This window comes from Photinus pyralis, unplaced genomic scaffold (genome assembly GCF_008802855.1).
Source record: "Photinus pyralis isolate 1611_PpyrPB1 unplaced genomic scaffold, Ppyr1.3 Ppyr1.4_LG3a, whole genome shotgun sequence".
Classification (NCBI taxonomy): domain Eukaryota; kingdom Metazoa; phylum Arthropoda; class Insecta; order Coleoptera; family Lampyridae; genus Photinus; species Photinus pyralis.
The window spans coordinates 12465484-12482149 of record NW_022170509.1 but is presented as its reverse complement, the minus strand read 5'-3'; the positions used below and the strand labels follow the sequence as shown (position 1 = coordinate 12482149).

Here is a 16666-nt window from a genome sequence, read left to right as displayed (position 1 = left end):
TAACAGCCTGTGCTGTGGCTTTTGTAATGGTTTAAAACTGTATTAGAAATCTCAATAAGTACTGCAATCCACTGCTTAAGTGAAAATAACTAAAAACTGCCACTATTTCTAGAAAATTTCAAGTAGGCGTCTTGAACCTCAAATATTTTGACGCACTCTATATTGCTTTGTAAATTCAGAATAATAATTATTTGTGTGATTCGATTTTTTTTTGGAAATTTCTGGTCAGTATTAATGAAGTCCTTATTGGTTTTATCACATAAAGGGCGGATGAAAAAGAAAAATCCTGTCGGAATACTCTCCGTATTTGCGTGCAGGTAAATTTAGACTTTCCTTCTTGTTTATATATTCATTACAAGTATTTCCTCCAGTTCCGCCTTCAGAATTATTATTAGCGGTACCCCGTTCGGTCTCAGAGCTGTAGGTAAGTATTCGGTTTTATGGCATCTATCGCATTTATATACATAGAGTTCCGATTCTCCTTCGTGCGTCAAGTGGTTCTTGTGGTATATGAATACCATAAAATGCCTCCGAAGATATCCCATGGCACGGACCGCATTTTGCTGGATTGGTAACCACATTTCTGAGCACTTTATGGCACTAGAGGGAATCTTTCGAAGCTTCAAGTCCTTTTTTCCGGTATCGTCATCTTTCACCATTCGCCGTCTTCAGGGTTCAAATCTCTTCGCTCCAGCGCGTGTCGGTTCGACTCACCGTGTCGCCTTCTTGTTTTTTATTTACCATTTACCAAAGTAACGTAGATGCTGATTTTTGGCTGAATTATGAATTGCCTTCTACTTCTGTGACAAACCGTCAAGGTCCAGTACGATTGCCTTCATTTCAGGATTCCAACGAATCCGATGCAAAGATAGGTATTGAACAAAGCGTCATAAATACTGTTAATCGAAGTTTAATGTTTAAAAAAGTGACGGATCGATGAAGACTGACAATCGTTCGCTAACCGTTAGGTACCTCGCGCTTAGACGTTGACAACTAGCAAAAAATGGTAAAAAAAACTCCAAATTTATGGTTTGACAATATTACAGATACTTATACCTACGTAGGTAATACCATTGAATATCCAACTCGATATTCAATGGTAATACATATTTAAATATTCCCGATAATACGTGCGAATCCATTTACGAATGACCACTTGTATATGATATCTTGCGTTTAAAACGGAAGGAGGATCGGCTATATTATATCCTCGTAAGTCCAAATGATGAGCTGTATCAGGCATAACAATAGCATATACAGAACGCGATACGTTTTGCAAAACGCCACCTCCAGACCAAGGATCCATTAAACCATTTGTGAATATTATGTTGGAAGCAGCAGCTAAATGCTTGCCACCATACTCTCGAATGGCCAAATTCGGTCGCGCAATGTGAACTTTCCAAACTTCATAGCAGTCCTGTGAAAACTTGGTATAATTCCAAGCTTGTTCTTCAAACATGTCGCGTTTGGTCGAACACATTGGCATAATCATTTCAGTACAAGCCTAAAAGTGTCTTGTATAAAAGTTAATTAAATAATATAGGGTTACCTGAAAATTCCAAGCAAAATCGTCGATACCACCCCAGGAAGATTTGGTTATATTCACGCATTTGGTCTGTTTGGTATAGTTAGTGTATATATTTAATGCTCTTCCCAATTCTTCAATGAGAGGCTTTGGTTTATGTGTAGTTACAGGTAATTTACTACAAAATGCTTTAACGGGATTTGCGGGTAGCGTCGAGAGAAAACTGGTAGGATATGGGTAGTTAACCATTGCCAAATTGCCATACACATCTTGCAACCAATTAAATAGCACCTCGACATCGTTATCTTTCAAAGTATCGCAAAGCTTCCAAGTTTTTGTCAACCATTGGCGACCCTCGGCACTTCCAGTTACATTCCTTGAATGTCGTCTTTAATGCTTTGTAAATTATTATTTCACAACTTACCGAAGTGCTGACCAGGATTTCTTTATTACATCCGCACAGTCATTAGTTTCTGACGATGTTCGAAACACCGAAGTAACAATGCTACTAAATACGTCACAAGGTGTTTCAAATTGTAAGATTGGAGCCGACGATGCCACTGCGCCCAAAACACTGGAAGGATACTTCATTCGTAACCATGAAGACAACATTCCTCCGTATGATCCCCCAAATGCAATAACGGGATTTTTCGAATCATCCTCACCATTTCCGTTTAGAGTTTGTATATGGTCTATGACATAAACAAAATCGGCAAGCGCCTGTGCAGAATGTAAGTAACCCACATATATGGGATCTGAGAAAGATTTATCTCCAAACGGTAACGATGTTCCATAGTATCTGAAACACATCGACGATATCTGGTATAAAAGTCATCCTACAGAAAAGTTTAGGTACTTACCTGTGCTCACAAAATACGATTAAAGCCTTAAATGAGGGAGCAATTTCCCATATAAATCCAGAGTTTTGAGCAAACGTGTTAATATCCCCTTCGTTTCCAGTATAAAAAAATATCGGTCCATCGTTATTCCAATATGAACTGTTTATCAAGTATCTTAGCTTAAATGTGGCATTATTTGTAAAACTGTTGGAAAAAACATAATTATACTTTGCCGGATGTCTTAAAAGTCTTACCTGAAGTGATCTACTGGAACGTCGACATAATTTACATTATAGACGTATTCACCTGAACTAAAATTAATGCCAAAGATCAGTATCTCAATAAATAATACAGAACATTTCATGATTGAGCGTTGTTATTGAATTATCTTTGACCTCTTGACTAAGTATTACTGATAGAATTTAATCCAGCTTAATCCATGTACTTTACAAGAAGTATTAAAAACGTATAGCGATTTAAATGATATGTACAAATAAATTTGTTGCTACTCTTGATTAGAAATGTATCCATAAATAAACAAGTTCACTGATGCATGGTTATTATTTATATGCCATGGTGGTGTAGGTATACTGAAAGAAAAGTTTACTATGTAATTAATTGCAGTTATGAAATATCAGACTTAAATAGGCGTCAAATCAGTTGCTTTGTTACTGCTATTAAAATGGTTTGGTTACATTTTATTGGGCAGTGCGTAGCTATGGTAACGTTTTCTTACCAGTAATCTGTTATCAAAGTTAAGATTGATAGCTACTATTATTTATCTACTACAACTACAACAATATTTTGCCGGTGTAATGTTCTTAAATCGAACAAAAGTTGTGATTAGCGCTCTTCACGGCTATACTATTGTATGTGTACTAGTGGGTGGTTAGTCAGAAGATAAGTTGTGATTAGTAGAAGCTTTATTGTGCTCACTTCATGATGAGCTACGGCTACGAGCGTACAATGCTAATTAATGGCAATTGAATCACCTACTTACCTCGCTCTAAATAAATTGAGCCATATAAAAAAACTATTATTATTCTGTTATTCTAACACGTTCCTCGTTATTATGGATAATTTCACTCAAAAAATAGTACCTACGATTTTGGGGGTGAGATAGGTAGGTACTACATGCCTTTGGGAAGAACTGAAATAAAATAAATTGTTCACTGTCTTGGGTAAGTGTAGTAAACATAAATATGAATAGGTAAATAACAGAGTTTATTATGATGCACACTTATAATATAATAAATCAAATAAAGTAAACACCGTGAAATGAACTAAACAATATTCTTATTATAAATAAACGTGCAAAACCAAAATTTGAACTTGGTGTTAGTATTGCTTTTATTTCAAGTGTTTAGGTACCTATGTATTAATATATCCTGGAAAAAAATAAACTATAAACAAAATTTAAAAGAATTATTGGTGTCAAATTGTTTTTATAATTGCGATACTGTGAAATAAATCCAAATCTCCAATCAGTTGTAATAGCTAGTGACTCCTTAAGCTCTTTGACAAGCCTGCAGAATCTTGCATCGGCGGATATTTTAACTAAAATGTGTCAAGAAACGGTTATTGCAATTGCGTCCAATGGCACTGTGGTGACGTTTGTATGGATACCGGCACATGTAGGAATTTTAGGAAATGAAGTTGCAGATCGAGCCGCAAAAAGAGCAGCCTCGGAAATAGAAATAGATGTTCCTGAAATTAAAAAAAGTGATCAAAAAGTGTACATATTGCAACGCATGAAAGAACTGTGGCAACAATCATGGCAAGAAAACAATACCTTCTTAACTCAAATTAAGCCCAGTGTTGTAACAACATCACCAGCGTTAAACTTACCACGTCAAGAAAGTGTGCGTCTCCACCGGCTTAGAATGGGACATACTGCAATTACACATACTTACCTTTTAAAAGGCGAGAACCCTCCACTGTGTGATCTATGTAGTAATGCCATGTCTGTAGAACATATATTATGTAACTGTCCAGCCCAAACCGTGCAACGTAACTTATGTGACGTACCACAAAATCTGGAGAATTGTCTCACAGACGTCCAAGGGATCAAGAGTACGTTACTATACTTAAAGCAGTCGAGTTATTTCACTAAAATATAGTATTTCGCAAAGGTGGTCGATACCCGACAAGAATGATTATAAAAAGGATATAGTGATAGTGTAGTAACATGGTAGGGAAGGAATATCTTTGTAGAAACAGGGCTAATGACCAATGTAGTTGATGCCCACAAAAAAAAAAAAAAAATATGGAGGAATTCTATCAATTTGTAAAACCTTAGTTTAAAACGTATTTGGCTTATTGTAAATCTTTTGACGTTTATTTTAGTGCTTTCGCAAGAACCGCAGTAAAATACTAATAAATATTTTTATTATTATTATATGAAATTTCATTTAATTGCTTCCATAAATAAGAAAATTGGCACTGCACATCATGCACAAAACCAAATTTAGAAACTGGCGCTACATTTGCTTTTATTCCAAGTGCCTATGCATCAAACGGACAGACGGACAGACACCGCAAAATTATGAACTCACTAGGAGCTCGGTAATAAACGTGTAAACAAATATGGCAAACGAGCTCCTGGGTATGGCTATAGTATGTGCAAGACCTTCATAAATAAAAAAGTTTGCAATTCGTTTCATAAATGGTCGAAATGTGAAACGGGCACTGTGAATGTTGAATCGATTAGACTCAACTTTTGGAGTTGCGTATTATACAGCTAGAGCTATGCCCATTTGAATTTCATACAATTCGGCTCATAACTAACAGATATGTCAAAAGGGCCTTCCTTATTTTTTGACCTATATTGCCAATTCACGAACTGCGATCTACAAATTTGATAAAGCATCCACTTACAAAATTTCATCGTAATCGGTCCATTCGTTATCGAGACGGATGGACATACGGACAGACACCGCAAAATTATAAACTCGTTCATTAATAATGCATATATAAAGTTGATCAATCATTTATTGGCTTCATTTAAAAAGGCAGGAAACTTAGGTATCTTTAATAATTAATTCAGAATTAAGTCTTGCAAACCAAAAAAAGATGATGTCGAGAATATAAATAGTTTGCAGATCAAGTAGATTTAACATTTGGTAGATGACATAATAGAAATAAACGACGAAAGATAATATTGCTCTCAAGACTAATATTGTACACTGGTAAATCTCAATATACGTAACTGTTGTATAAATAATAAACATGGTCCTTCAAGCACGGATATTGAATTCACGAAGAAACTGGTGTACTGTGTTGCGAGGATTTTTGAAATTTTAGTTTCGAGAGTGAGTGGATGCAATTCGGATAGATCCCAATTTCCGTCCGTGGGACGTGTTAGTTTATTTTAGGATTATTATCCTGATTTTGTGTATTGTTATATTGTATAAGCAATTTTGTGCAGTTAACGGAATATTCTCAAGAAAACACATTGTATTTCGCGGAAAGAATGCCTCACATCCGTCGTCTTTTCTTGTCGCCGGTGAGTAATCTTTTATGGCCCCTCCATGTCTATCTGGATTTCTAGAATATTCGCTGCAATATTTCCATACATCTTTTATAAACAATCGATGAGTCCGACATATTGTCTACAAGAATAACGGTTCCTGCGTTTTAAAACAGTAGTAAAATAGGTTCGATTTGCGCACTCACTTCACTCGCTGTTTAACAAAGTTAATAACAGATACAGGTTTGGGCGTAATTATTGCATGAACTGCAACAACAAAAATGTGCGAAATAATCAAATTCGCAGAGTTGCTAATGTATGGTCGTAAGCTTGGTCGATAAATTCTGCAATCCCGCAAATCCCGCGGGATCCCACTCCATTTACGCACGGGATTAATCCCGCAAAAAAGCTGCGGGATCCCGGTATCTCGTGGCTGCGGGTGGTGGGATAATGCTTTTTAAGCAGAGTTCCATTACAATCAATAAGCACTATTATATTTATATATTTTTTATTTGCGACATTTTCAATTCAGCACGAAATTAGATCACTCACTAGTAGGCGGGGGACACTTTGTAACCCGAAGGCCCAATCTTCAAATAAGTATATAACTTTTGTCAGTGGCGTATACAAGGGAGGGGTTTGGGGGTTCAAACCCCCTCCTTTGGGTGATGCGCTCTCGCCTCGGCACTTGCATATTGCGGGGCACCCACAAAAACAGCAATGATGCTACGCGACAAGTCGGGGATATCTTGGATATCGATGGGGAAGCGGCAGTTGGTGAAATGAAAGTTTGGTGGCAATATATTTCTTCCTCGCACAGTTCTCCAAAAAATGCTCTGGACGCACTGAAAATGTGCCATCCAGAAATGTTCCCAACAGTGAATATCTTACTAAGAATATTAGTTACCTTATTACCTGTGGCAACTGCCACCAGTGAGAGATAATTTTCTACCCTGAGACAGCTCAAAATTTATTTGAGAAATACCATCAGCGAAAATCGCCTCAATGGTCTAGCTTTGTTGAATATTCACAGGCATATTGCTGTAAACATTGAGAAAGTGTTGGATGAACTTGCTCTCAAAAAAAGGAAACTTCCACTCCGCTCGTCTATCTTCATATTTACTTCTTTATATATTTATTACTTCATATCTAATATGATACGAAAATATGTTTTGTTTGAGTTTGATATTATATTTATAATTATTATCTATTCAAAATAAATTCTTTGATAATACTTATGAAAATAATCTTCACAAACTGAAGATATCCTTTCGTTCTAAACTAAGTTCCTATGCATATTCCTCCTTCAAGATTAGTTTAGAACCTGAAATCGTAAGTATACTTACAAATGAAGCAAATTCCAGAAGCACTAAAATATATCCTAAACCCCCCCCCCCCCCTCGACGACATTCTGGATACGCTAATGACTTTTGTTAGAAAAGTTATTTTAAAAAACTGTTCGACAATTTAGATGTACACAACAAATTTCGTGGAATTCTCTCCATTTTCGTTGTCCGGCCAAGAATTGCAGTGGAACTTTTTTTTTCGAATTTTCAAAAACTTATTCCAAATTCGTCATTTTCATGTTCAAAAACCCACAGAGGCCACAGATACCAAATTTCGTCGAAATTAGAATTTTTTCCCCCAAGTAGGGGTGCGCCCTTTCGTGGTAAGAATTTTGAAAATTTTTTTTCAAAATAGGATAGGGCATACCCGAAAACCTATTCAAAGAGGTGCCACCCATCTTTGTAACTCCTAATTTTACCACTTTCACCACTTCTTTAGGGGTGGCTAGCTCTCAAACGAAACACGTTGGACCCTCGGTTTATTGGAAAAAGTGCTTGTCCTGATCCTCATCTATCACCCAATTTTTTTTACATGCGGTCATATATGTAACTCCTTGTATACAGATTTATGGTAACAGACAATGGCGGAAGTGGAATCGCATCATAAGATCGACGCGACTTCTCACATTAGAATGCTGTAAAGGAAGGTCGGAAGAAATAAATGAATGTCGATATTATTTATCTCAAAGTTAGCAATTACAATATTGCAAAACGTTAAACATTCTGCATTGTTTACTCTGAGATAGGGACCAATAGTGTTACCCGATTCTCAAATGAAAAAAATTGCTGTGACCAGCACACATACCACCCGTACACATGCACGATTCTGCACGGCTCTTTCTTTTATGTGTAAGTCAGCGTCCACAACGCACCGCCCATCGCACCGCACCAAGACTTGCCCCTAGCCTGGTGTTGTCGAAGTAAAACAAATCATAGTTTCAAATACGCTCGCGTCGCACCCACTTCTCTCACTGGAGAAAATTAGTATTCTTGAAGCTTGGTGCATAGTACTAGGATCGCGCGATGGACAAGGACAAACAAATGCTCCTTCTTTGGGAGAGCGGTGCGGTGCGCCGTTATGGACGTACTCTATAAGACTATGTGCATCAAATTTGCTTCCAATTGGTTCAGTCGTTTAGTCGAAAATGATAGTGCAGACAGACCGACATTATCGACATTTTGTTTGATTCGGATTCCTGGTGGTTCAAAACGTGAATTTCCGTAAAAAAAAGTAGGGGCCCATTTTTTACACCAATGCAATACCCTCTCACTTACGTTCGGCTGGTAAAAATGTAGCGGTGTAATTTAGATTCTACATAATTTCCAGGGTCTTCTATATTAAATATGTAGGCGGGGTACATTTTTTGGAAACGATTTCGCAATCTTGTTTGCGTACGCTCCCTTTTAGTCCGCCACTCTGAGACGTCTATGGCGCGCTAAATCAAATTTGTCCTACCAATGGCAAATGTGTATAATGAAGTTAGCTATTTATTTCTACATAAATGTCACCCAGAAAAGAAATGTATGTATGATCGTTTATAGAGAACGTAAAATTGTTTGAAACCGCAGTGTAATTTCTGTTAAAAAGTATTTTGTACAGAGAAATCCACTTAGACACACAGCGTGCAACAAATTACAGTATCGTATGCAGGTTCATAATAAATTTCGTATAAAATGGAAGCTATAACCGCTGTAGCCCAAGACCCAGAATCTGATATGGATTGTTCTGATAATGAAGGTTTTGATGACTACGATTATTATAACGCAACAGAAGACAACGACATTGAACAGGTGGACCCTAGTAAAACGGATCCTGAACATTTCGAATATGAATGTCTCACAGAAGAACAGGTAGAGCGACTTCTCAACGAAACTGTCGAAATATTGAGTAACAATTTACAAATTACTCCTTCTCTTGCCAAAGTAAGTCTGAAAATGTGTTTTTGTTACTCCTGCAACTTTTTTTAAGGTTTTATTACATTCACATTCATGGGCCGTTACAAGTATTATATCCAAATATAGAAGTAATCCCGATAATTTACTTATTAACTCTAAAGTGAAGCCTGTAACAACCCCTTCTACTTCAAGCACATGTTCAAGATACATGACCTGTCCGGTGTGCGTCTCTCCGCAAGTCAACGAGAGGTTTTTTAGCCTTTCTTGTTTGCACTCATTTTGCAAAGACTGTTGGACAACGCATTTTGAAGTTCAAATTGGTCAGGTGGGTATTAGTTTTCATGTGTAGCCTTTTTATTGCGAGCTTTTTAGGGTATTTCTACTGCCATTAGCTGTATGGCTCGAGAATGTGAAGTGCTAGCCCCCGAAGATTTCGTTTTGAAACACCTTTCGCGTACAACAATGAGGGAGAAATTTCAACAGTACTCGTTTCAAGACTATGTCAAGTCGCATCCCGAATTACGCTTCTGTCCAGGACCGAATTGTCAGGTTGTTGTTCGTAGCAGGGAGCTGAAGGCAAAGCGATCCGTCTGTTGTCAGTGTAAGACGATTTTCTGCTTTAAGTAAGTATTTGTTTCAACATTTTGTGTTAAGGTGTCATCACATTTGATAATGTTGTGCAATGCCACAACGCAATTCAATTAGGGGAAAATTGCTACTGAAATTGTGCGCACTAAAGCCCTCTTTCGAAAATTCCCCTGAAAACAAAAACAAAATAAAAAATTTTCTCTTAATTATATTTTTAAAATCATCAGCGATTCACTGATGATGATAGCCTTGTGTTCGGTATTTTAATATATTGTTGTGTTTTGTTTTACTTTTTGTATACAGGGTCACTGATAAGTCTGGAAACGGTTGATTATCAGGAAAAATATACAAGGTATCGAAAAAAGGTTTATACAATTTAGGGTTCTTCAATGTCTACTATAAGGTGTATTCTTTTTACATTAAAGTGAGGAAATCGACTAACTTAACTAAGACAAACTGAGCTGAATTTATCTGAGTCAATCGCTCGCTAAAAAGAATATCTTTTTGGTACAAGCAAGAAAACATAACCTTAAAATGTTTGTTGATGAGTGATAATTCATTCTTTGTCTTTTTTAAATGTTAATAGTCACATCACAACTAACTGAAAATAATTTACACTGCATTGAATGAATGGGTACTAAAGTTTATTGTTGACATTTTTACACAATTATAACCTCAAACTTAAAATTCCAATCCGGCTCAATTTAAACTCTACCTAACAGCAAGCTCAGTTGGGGTAAAGGGGGAGGTAAAATGTCTTAGTTCGTCTCAGTTGTTGACAGCTAAAAAGAATAACTTTTCTCAATTAGTAACTGAGATAAGCTGAGACGCTCACTTAAAAGTGGTAAAAAGAATACAGCTATAGATAGTAATAATTTTAATTATACAGGGTTGGTCATAAAGGTGTGGCACACCCAAAGTGCATTTTTTAAAAATAGAACCCTGTACATTATTCGATATTTCCATTCTTCTCTCAATTTTATGTACAATTTGTAAGAAGCATAATGTACCTAAATTCAATCGTTTTTGGGCTAGGTATTGAATTTTTTGTGCATTCAGGTAGGTAAACAAATAACAAATTATACCTCTACAAATTTCAAATTTTTAAACTAATTTCATCAAAAGCATGAAAGGGTGTGATTTGATTCATTTGAATTCAAGTGGTACTTTTGGATTTCTGCAGGGAGGTAGCTATAGGTGTACCAGGGTGTGGGGGTCCACTTGAAAATTACCTGGTTAAATTACAGTAAAACCCCCTGATTATCCATGCTCCACGGAAGCGGACGAAACACGGATAAATGAAAAGCACGGATAATCCAGATTAATGTTTATTTCTTATATAGCTATGAACATATTGTGTGTCAAACCACAAACAATCGAAACGTTATTGGTACTTTCAAAGCAAGCAAAAATATCATGAAGAATAAATTTGTTTCATAAATCAATATTTAAAAAAAAATTCCCTCTTGTATATACCCCATCGCCTTACACACTGTATATATGCATGTTACTAAAAATGATAGAATTTCCTAATAAGCCCTTAATTTACAAATGTGTAATTAATGATCCAATAAACCCCTACAGACTAGTTTACTTGTCTACTTGCTTCTAAAGATTTTTGCGCAAACAGTACCATGGAATAAATAAGTAATTATTATTCCATGACAGTACCCATGTTGTTCCTCTAATAATAGACATTATTATCTGGTTAACTTTCACTTCCCTGTAATTATTAAAGTTGATGAAAACAGATCAAGACTAATGAGAGTTTATATACAACGCCTTGGTTTTTATACAATATGAGTCATGAAAAGTGTTTTTGGAAATGATGCAAAACAGTGACCACTGTTCCTCCAAACAATGGCCACTGTAGTTGACACAGATAGTACAGTGGCCAGATTACCTATAAACAAAAAATATTATTTAAATAAATAAGAGATTTACTTTGTATTGTCTTATATAAACATTATCAACATTAAAATGTGAACATAATTTTTGCACTAAATGCACAATAAGGAGCCATATGGAATTGGTACCATAATGCATGAAATGGTGGCCACTATGCCCCCTCTGCCATGGTGTTCGTGTGTTGCAAATTGCGTTTCTTGTTTTCTAACAGGCACACGTTTAATATTAAGCACTGTACTCACAAAGAAGTGTCTCGAAACTTCAAGCATGTGCTCTTCGTCAGTACGTACTTATGTGACCAAGTAATAAATTGATTGTCGAATAACGGATGTAAACCATCCCTGTGTGGCACTTGATGTCTCTCTGTTTGTATTTACCCCTACTAGTCCTCCAGTTTTTTCGTTGTGGTTTCATTCTTATACTGTGCAGCACAGCCTCGAGATCAGAACGACAAAAGATATTTTGGGTTAGCCACTTCCTTACCGAGTGTTAGTAATTCTATTCTATTCACAGGGGAGCCCGATCAGGTAGCACTTAAGCACACCAAAGGCCCATTGTGCCTATCCCATTTATTTTGTAACTAGGTTTAGAGCCTGTTCCTCTCATTAGAGGGTAGGGCCCTATTTAGTCTAAGTTGCCCCACCCTCCCCGCTTCCAGATAGCTGTCTCCAAGGAGCTGATGTCTGTCTCTGATCAAGGCGTCACAGTGACAGATCAAATGCTCGGTAATCTCATTTGCCTTGCTACAGAACCTGCACTTGGACTGCTCCACAAGCCCAATGTTATACAGGTGATAGTTGACCTTCCAGTGTCCCGTAAGGACACCAGTGATCTTTCTAATCTGGCCCTGTTAAGAAGACCCAGGACTGTCCGGTCCGGTTGCTTGTTGCCACTGAGCCTGGAATTGACTGGTTACCCAGTATTTAATCCTAGCCCTGACAATGGAGGGAGCAATTCCTAGGGTAGGGTCGGGCCAGACGAAGACCCCACCTCTGCCTTCACGAGCCAGCTCGTCCGCCCGTTCGTTGCCCCTTATTCCGTAGTGCGCTGGCACCCAGATCTAGCTTACCCTATTAGACTCGCCTAATCTATCTAGAATTCGCTTGCAATCAAGCGCTGTAGCCGATCGTAACTTGTCTGCTGACAGGGTCCTCAGCGCCGCCTGACTATCACTGCATATGTATATATGCTTATTACCATCTCTATGGAGGTTCTCCTGTGCACAGGTCATGATGGCTAACCTCTGCCTGAAACACGGTGCTATGCCGCCCAACGGGGAAGCTGACGTCAGCTCTTGCTCGATCACCATATATACCCATACCTGTTCTCCCTCCTGTTAGGGACCTGTTTGTAAACCACACGAGCCCCTCAGTTTGAGGAATGGGCAATCCGAGTTCAGCCACTGCTCCCTGTCCTGCAGAATGACTATAACTCTTTGGTCTTAGTAAGACAGCCCGGATCATATCCCTTCTTACGAGGAGGGGATTCGATCTGAGGGTTTGCCGCAGAACGGCCCGTGCCCGAGGTTGCCTCTGCCTCCACAGCTAAGTGTAAAGGCTTTGTTACAGGAGAGCCCCCATGGTCAAAGTTGGGTTGGTTTTCAGTAGTGGTGTGTAGAGGTAGTAATAATTTTCATTTGTGGTGTTGAGTAGTAGTTAGCTACTTGTTGCCAAAAAGAAAGACTAGAGCTGTGTGGGGATAGGGTAGGGGACTTACTTAAGTGTTTCATATGTTCTACAACGAAGCCGTCATATAGTGTCAGATTTCTTATTTGACACCTCATAAGCTATTTTCTGCTAGCAAAATGCGCCAAAAATGTCCTGGCGATCATTACTTCAACGTCCTTTCTGTACCTTGCACCAGCCCTGACCACAGTGTCATTGACTCGGAGCGGAGGTTAAAATGAAAAAAAAAAAACATCAAAGAACAATCAAAAACGGACATATCTAAAACTAGATAAAATTTGTAATGGCTAGGGGCGGCATGAAGTTGACTCCCTACATTATTAAAATTAATTTTTTATGACTATATTTGTATATAAAAATGCTTTCCAAAAAATTCTTCGTTAGGTATAACCGAGGGTAAAACCATTGATTATATACTACGTAATCAATGGTATAACTTAAATTCGAGTCTGACCCATTTTGTTTCGCGTAAGACAGCGAGAGGTACCAAAAGTTACTAGTTAACTCTGGTGAAATTCATATTTGCAAGGATTCCGAAGACGAATTCTGGACACTTTATTTTTAGGAATAATTGTAGAATAGTGTCAAATTGTTTTTCAATATTTACTTGAATAATGTAATGATAATGTTTTGAAAATTGTCAAAAGTAACTAAACTTTGACGCGTTGAATCTTTTTTTGTATTAAAACATTTTGAAAAGGTTTGATTAACACAATTGCCAAAAACATAACCAAAAAAAGTTCAAGGTGAACTATCAGGTCTGCGCAGGAACCCTTACAAGCATCTTAAATGCGATCCCAGTGTTAGCAGATATCCTTGTGCAAAAAAATCGATTAATCGTTTACTTGATTAATCGATTATTTAATTAATCAAGTGCTTGATTAATCGGTACAATCTATATTAAAAATAATTGATTATTCAAACCTGTAATCGCCCACCCCTAATCGTCAGAACGTGTTTTTAGTGAGCGAGGCTCTATTGTAATGATAATAGGGTTGGCCTTACTCCAGATCATGCAGTACAATTAATTTTTGCCTTAATTTGCCTAATAATAAGTGTATATGTTATTCAATAAACAATATATTTTTATGGTACATTATAAACAAAAGCTTTTTATTTTACCAAATCGTAGTTGTAAGACATGAATGCCGAGATGAATGCAATAAGTGCATAATGGTAGGTATTACATATAAGAAAAACTAAAAAAAATTAACTAGAAACAAATAATAAATCAACATCATTATAAACAGTGACAGATGTAGACAATTTACTGTTTATTCACAATTAATAAATAAAAAATTATTTAAAGCACTAGAAGTGTATTGAACTCAAGGTACACACTACCCAAACTAACATAAGTTTTGACCTAATGCCTAATTGCCTAATGATTTACTGTTAGGTGATTATTGATTAATCGATTTGCCTATTTGGACGATTTGTTGAAGAGAATTATTAGGTTATGAACGTATTGAAGAGAACAAACATGTTTCATTACTCCTTGTATGTGACAATTAAATATACTGTTAATCTTAATCGCTTATTTGGCAATAGAATATTTGATTAATCGATTATTTAATTAACCGAGCATTTGATTAATTGATTATTTGATTAATCAATTATTTAATCAATTATTTGATCAATCGATTATCTAATTAATCGATTAATCGGTACAATCGATCACCACCCCTATTAGCAAATATTGATTCACGACATTTGAATGATGTTATGGTTGTTCAACTTTTCAATAATTATTATTACATGTGCATTTTATGTTTCAGATGTGGAATGGATTACCACGCACCAACAGATTGTCTCACAATAAAGAAATGGTTGACGAAATGTGCAGATGACAGCGAAACTGCAAATTACATTAGCGCTCACACCAAAGATTGTCCCAATTGTCACATATGTATTGAAAAAAATGGCGGATGCAATCACATGCAGTGTTACAATTGTAAATACGACTTCTGTTGGATGTGTTTAGGTGACTGGAAAGCTCACGGTTCCGAGTATTACGAGTGCTCTCGATACAAAGAAAATCCTAACATCGCGCACGAATCGGTACACGCGCAGGCGAGAGAAGCGCTAAAGAAGTATCTGCATTACTACGAAAGATGGGAGAACCATTCGAAATCGTTAAAATTGGAAGCTCACACGTTGGAGAAACTTAAAGCACGAATTAATCAAAAAGTAATGTCCGGTTTAGGTACCTGGATCGACTGGCAATACCTGTTTACAGCTGCCGCACTTTTGGCAAAGTGTCGGTACACATTGCAATACACGTATCCGTATGCATATTACATGGAGACCGGCCCTCGAAAGGAGCTTTTCGAATATCAGCAGGCGCAATTGGAAGCGGAGATTGAAAATCTTTCTTGGAAGATTGAACGCGCCGAAACGACCGATAGGGGCGATTTGGAAAATCAAATGGATATAGCGGAGAAACGTAGAACTACCCTTTTAAAGGATTTCTTAGACGTGTGATATTTTATTTTAAGATATTTAATCAATGTTAACTTTAAGTAATTGTGTATGACTATGATTAACAGCAGCTTGTAAAGTTCGGTCAGGTTTATTTTACAAACTTATGCAGATACTTTTATATTGTCCACATTTAGCTTCTCAGGGTGAACCTCTACAGTACTGGCAGCTTATACTGTTTCACTTTTGTTACATTAATGATAGGATTGTAGGTTCACTCCATATCTTCACACTTTTTATAGATTCGCAGTTTAGCCTATTTTACCGTAAGAAGAAATGACGCTGGGTGTGTTATATTGATAACGTAAAAGACAAGATTGTGTATGTGTGAAGATTAGAAATCGAATGAACGATTAGTATATTAAACGCATTTGTGAATAACGTTGTAATGGCGGAGTATTAGCTGTTATTAATAGAAAAAAAAGAATTCATATACAAACAAAGAGAGAAGCATATTTGTGGCAATGAAAATTGTGTCCGTCCATCAGAGTAAAGTTTTGTCAGGTGTGACCTTAAGAAGCATGCTTACAGTCGACATGTGCAAAAAACAAGAAAAAAGAACACCCGTTTACCATACCATGCTCTCTATAATTCAGAAAATGTCTATGAAAAGTACAATAAATGTGAAAAGAAGACTTATTGGATTGTATGCACTTCACTTAACTTAACCTCTTTGCATACATTTTAATGCACTTTGAGATAGATTTTTAAATTTATATAATGTCTACCGCTTTGTTGTCCTTTTCAAAGTTGCATCATTTTAAGGCTTTGCGGAAGTTGCAAATTTGGTCTATTTATAATCGACAGCTCTTGCATCGCTCTAAATTTGATGTATGTATAAACAAGTTTACGTGGAAGTGTTTCAATCTTACGTATTGTCACTGTTTCTAAGTGATAGTTTTTCGAGTTTTACATCTTACTAGTAAGAA

General features: G+C 36.8%; 2 protein-coding genes across 4 annotated transcripts; one reads left to right on the top strand and one right to left on the bottom strand.

Moving 5' to 3' along the window:
* Positions 1-1007: 1007 nt before the first annotated feature.
* LOC116166019 (lysosomal Pro-X carboxypeptidase) lies at positions 1008-3504 on the bottom strand. 3 transcript variants are annotated; one of them, XM_031480831.1, is made up of 6 exons: positions 3365-3504; positions 2619-2954; positions 2386-2568; positions 1950-2324; positions 1550-1901; positions 1008-1504 (listed from the first exon to the last, which is right to left on the bottom strand). In XM_031480831.1, the coding sequence occupies exons 2-6, from the start codon at positions 2726-2728 to the stop codon at positions 1094-1096; spliced, it is 1431 nt and encodes a 476-aa protein (XP_031336691.1). In that variant the 5' UTR covers positions 2729-2954; positions 3365-3504; the 3' UTR covers positions 1008-1093. The 3 variants fall into 3 exon arrangements, with proteins under 3 accessions (XP_031336691.1, XP_031336692.1, XP_031336693.1); XM_031480832.1 differs by lacking the exon at positions 3365-3504 and adding an exon at positions 3101-3192; XM_031480833.1 differs by lacking the exon at positions 3365-3504 and adding an exon at positions 3005-3081.
* Positions 3505-8664: 5160 nt separating this feature from the next.
* On the top strand, positions 8665-16355 carry LOC116165648 (potential E3 ubiquitin-protein ligase ariadne-2). Its single transcript, XM_031480266.1, has 4 exons — positions 8665-9102; positions 9149-9400; positions 9448-9698; positions 15035-16355. Exons 1-4 carry the CDS (start codon positions 8854-8856, stop codon positions 15738-15740), a joined length of 1458 nt encoding a protein of 485 aa, XP_031336126.1. The 5' UTR covers positions 8665-8853; the 3' UTR covers positions 15741-16355.
* Positions 16356-16666: the final 311 nt, after the last annotated feature.

Coding starts and splice junctions, on each gene's coding strand:
- LOC116166019 (XM_031480831.1), bottom strand. CDS start 2,728: ATGAAATGTTCTGTATTATTTATTGAGATACTGATCTTTGGCATTAAT. Junction 2,325..2,385: donor ATCGTATTTTGTGAGCACAG/GTAAGTACCTAA, acceptor GATGTGTTTCAG/ATACTATGGAACATCGTTAC. Junction 1,902..1,949: donor AAATCCTGGTCAGCACTTCG/GTAAGTTGTGAA, acceptor ACGACATTCAAG/GAATGTAACTGGAAGTGCCG.
- LOC116165648 (XM_031480266.1), top strand. CDS start 8,854: ATGGAAGCTATAACCGCTGTAGCCCAAGACCCAGAATCTGATATGGAT. Junction 9,103..9,148: donor TTACTCCTTCTCTTGCCAAA/GTAAGTCTGAAA, acceptor ACTTTTTTTAAG/GTTTTATTACATTCACATTC. Junction 9,699..15,034: donor AAGACGATTTTCTGCTTTAA/GTAAGTATTTGT, acceptor TTTATGTTTCAG/ATGTGGAATGGATTACCACG.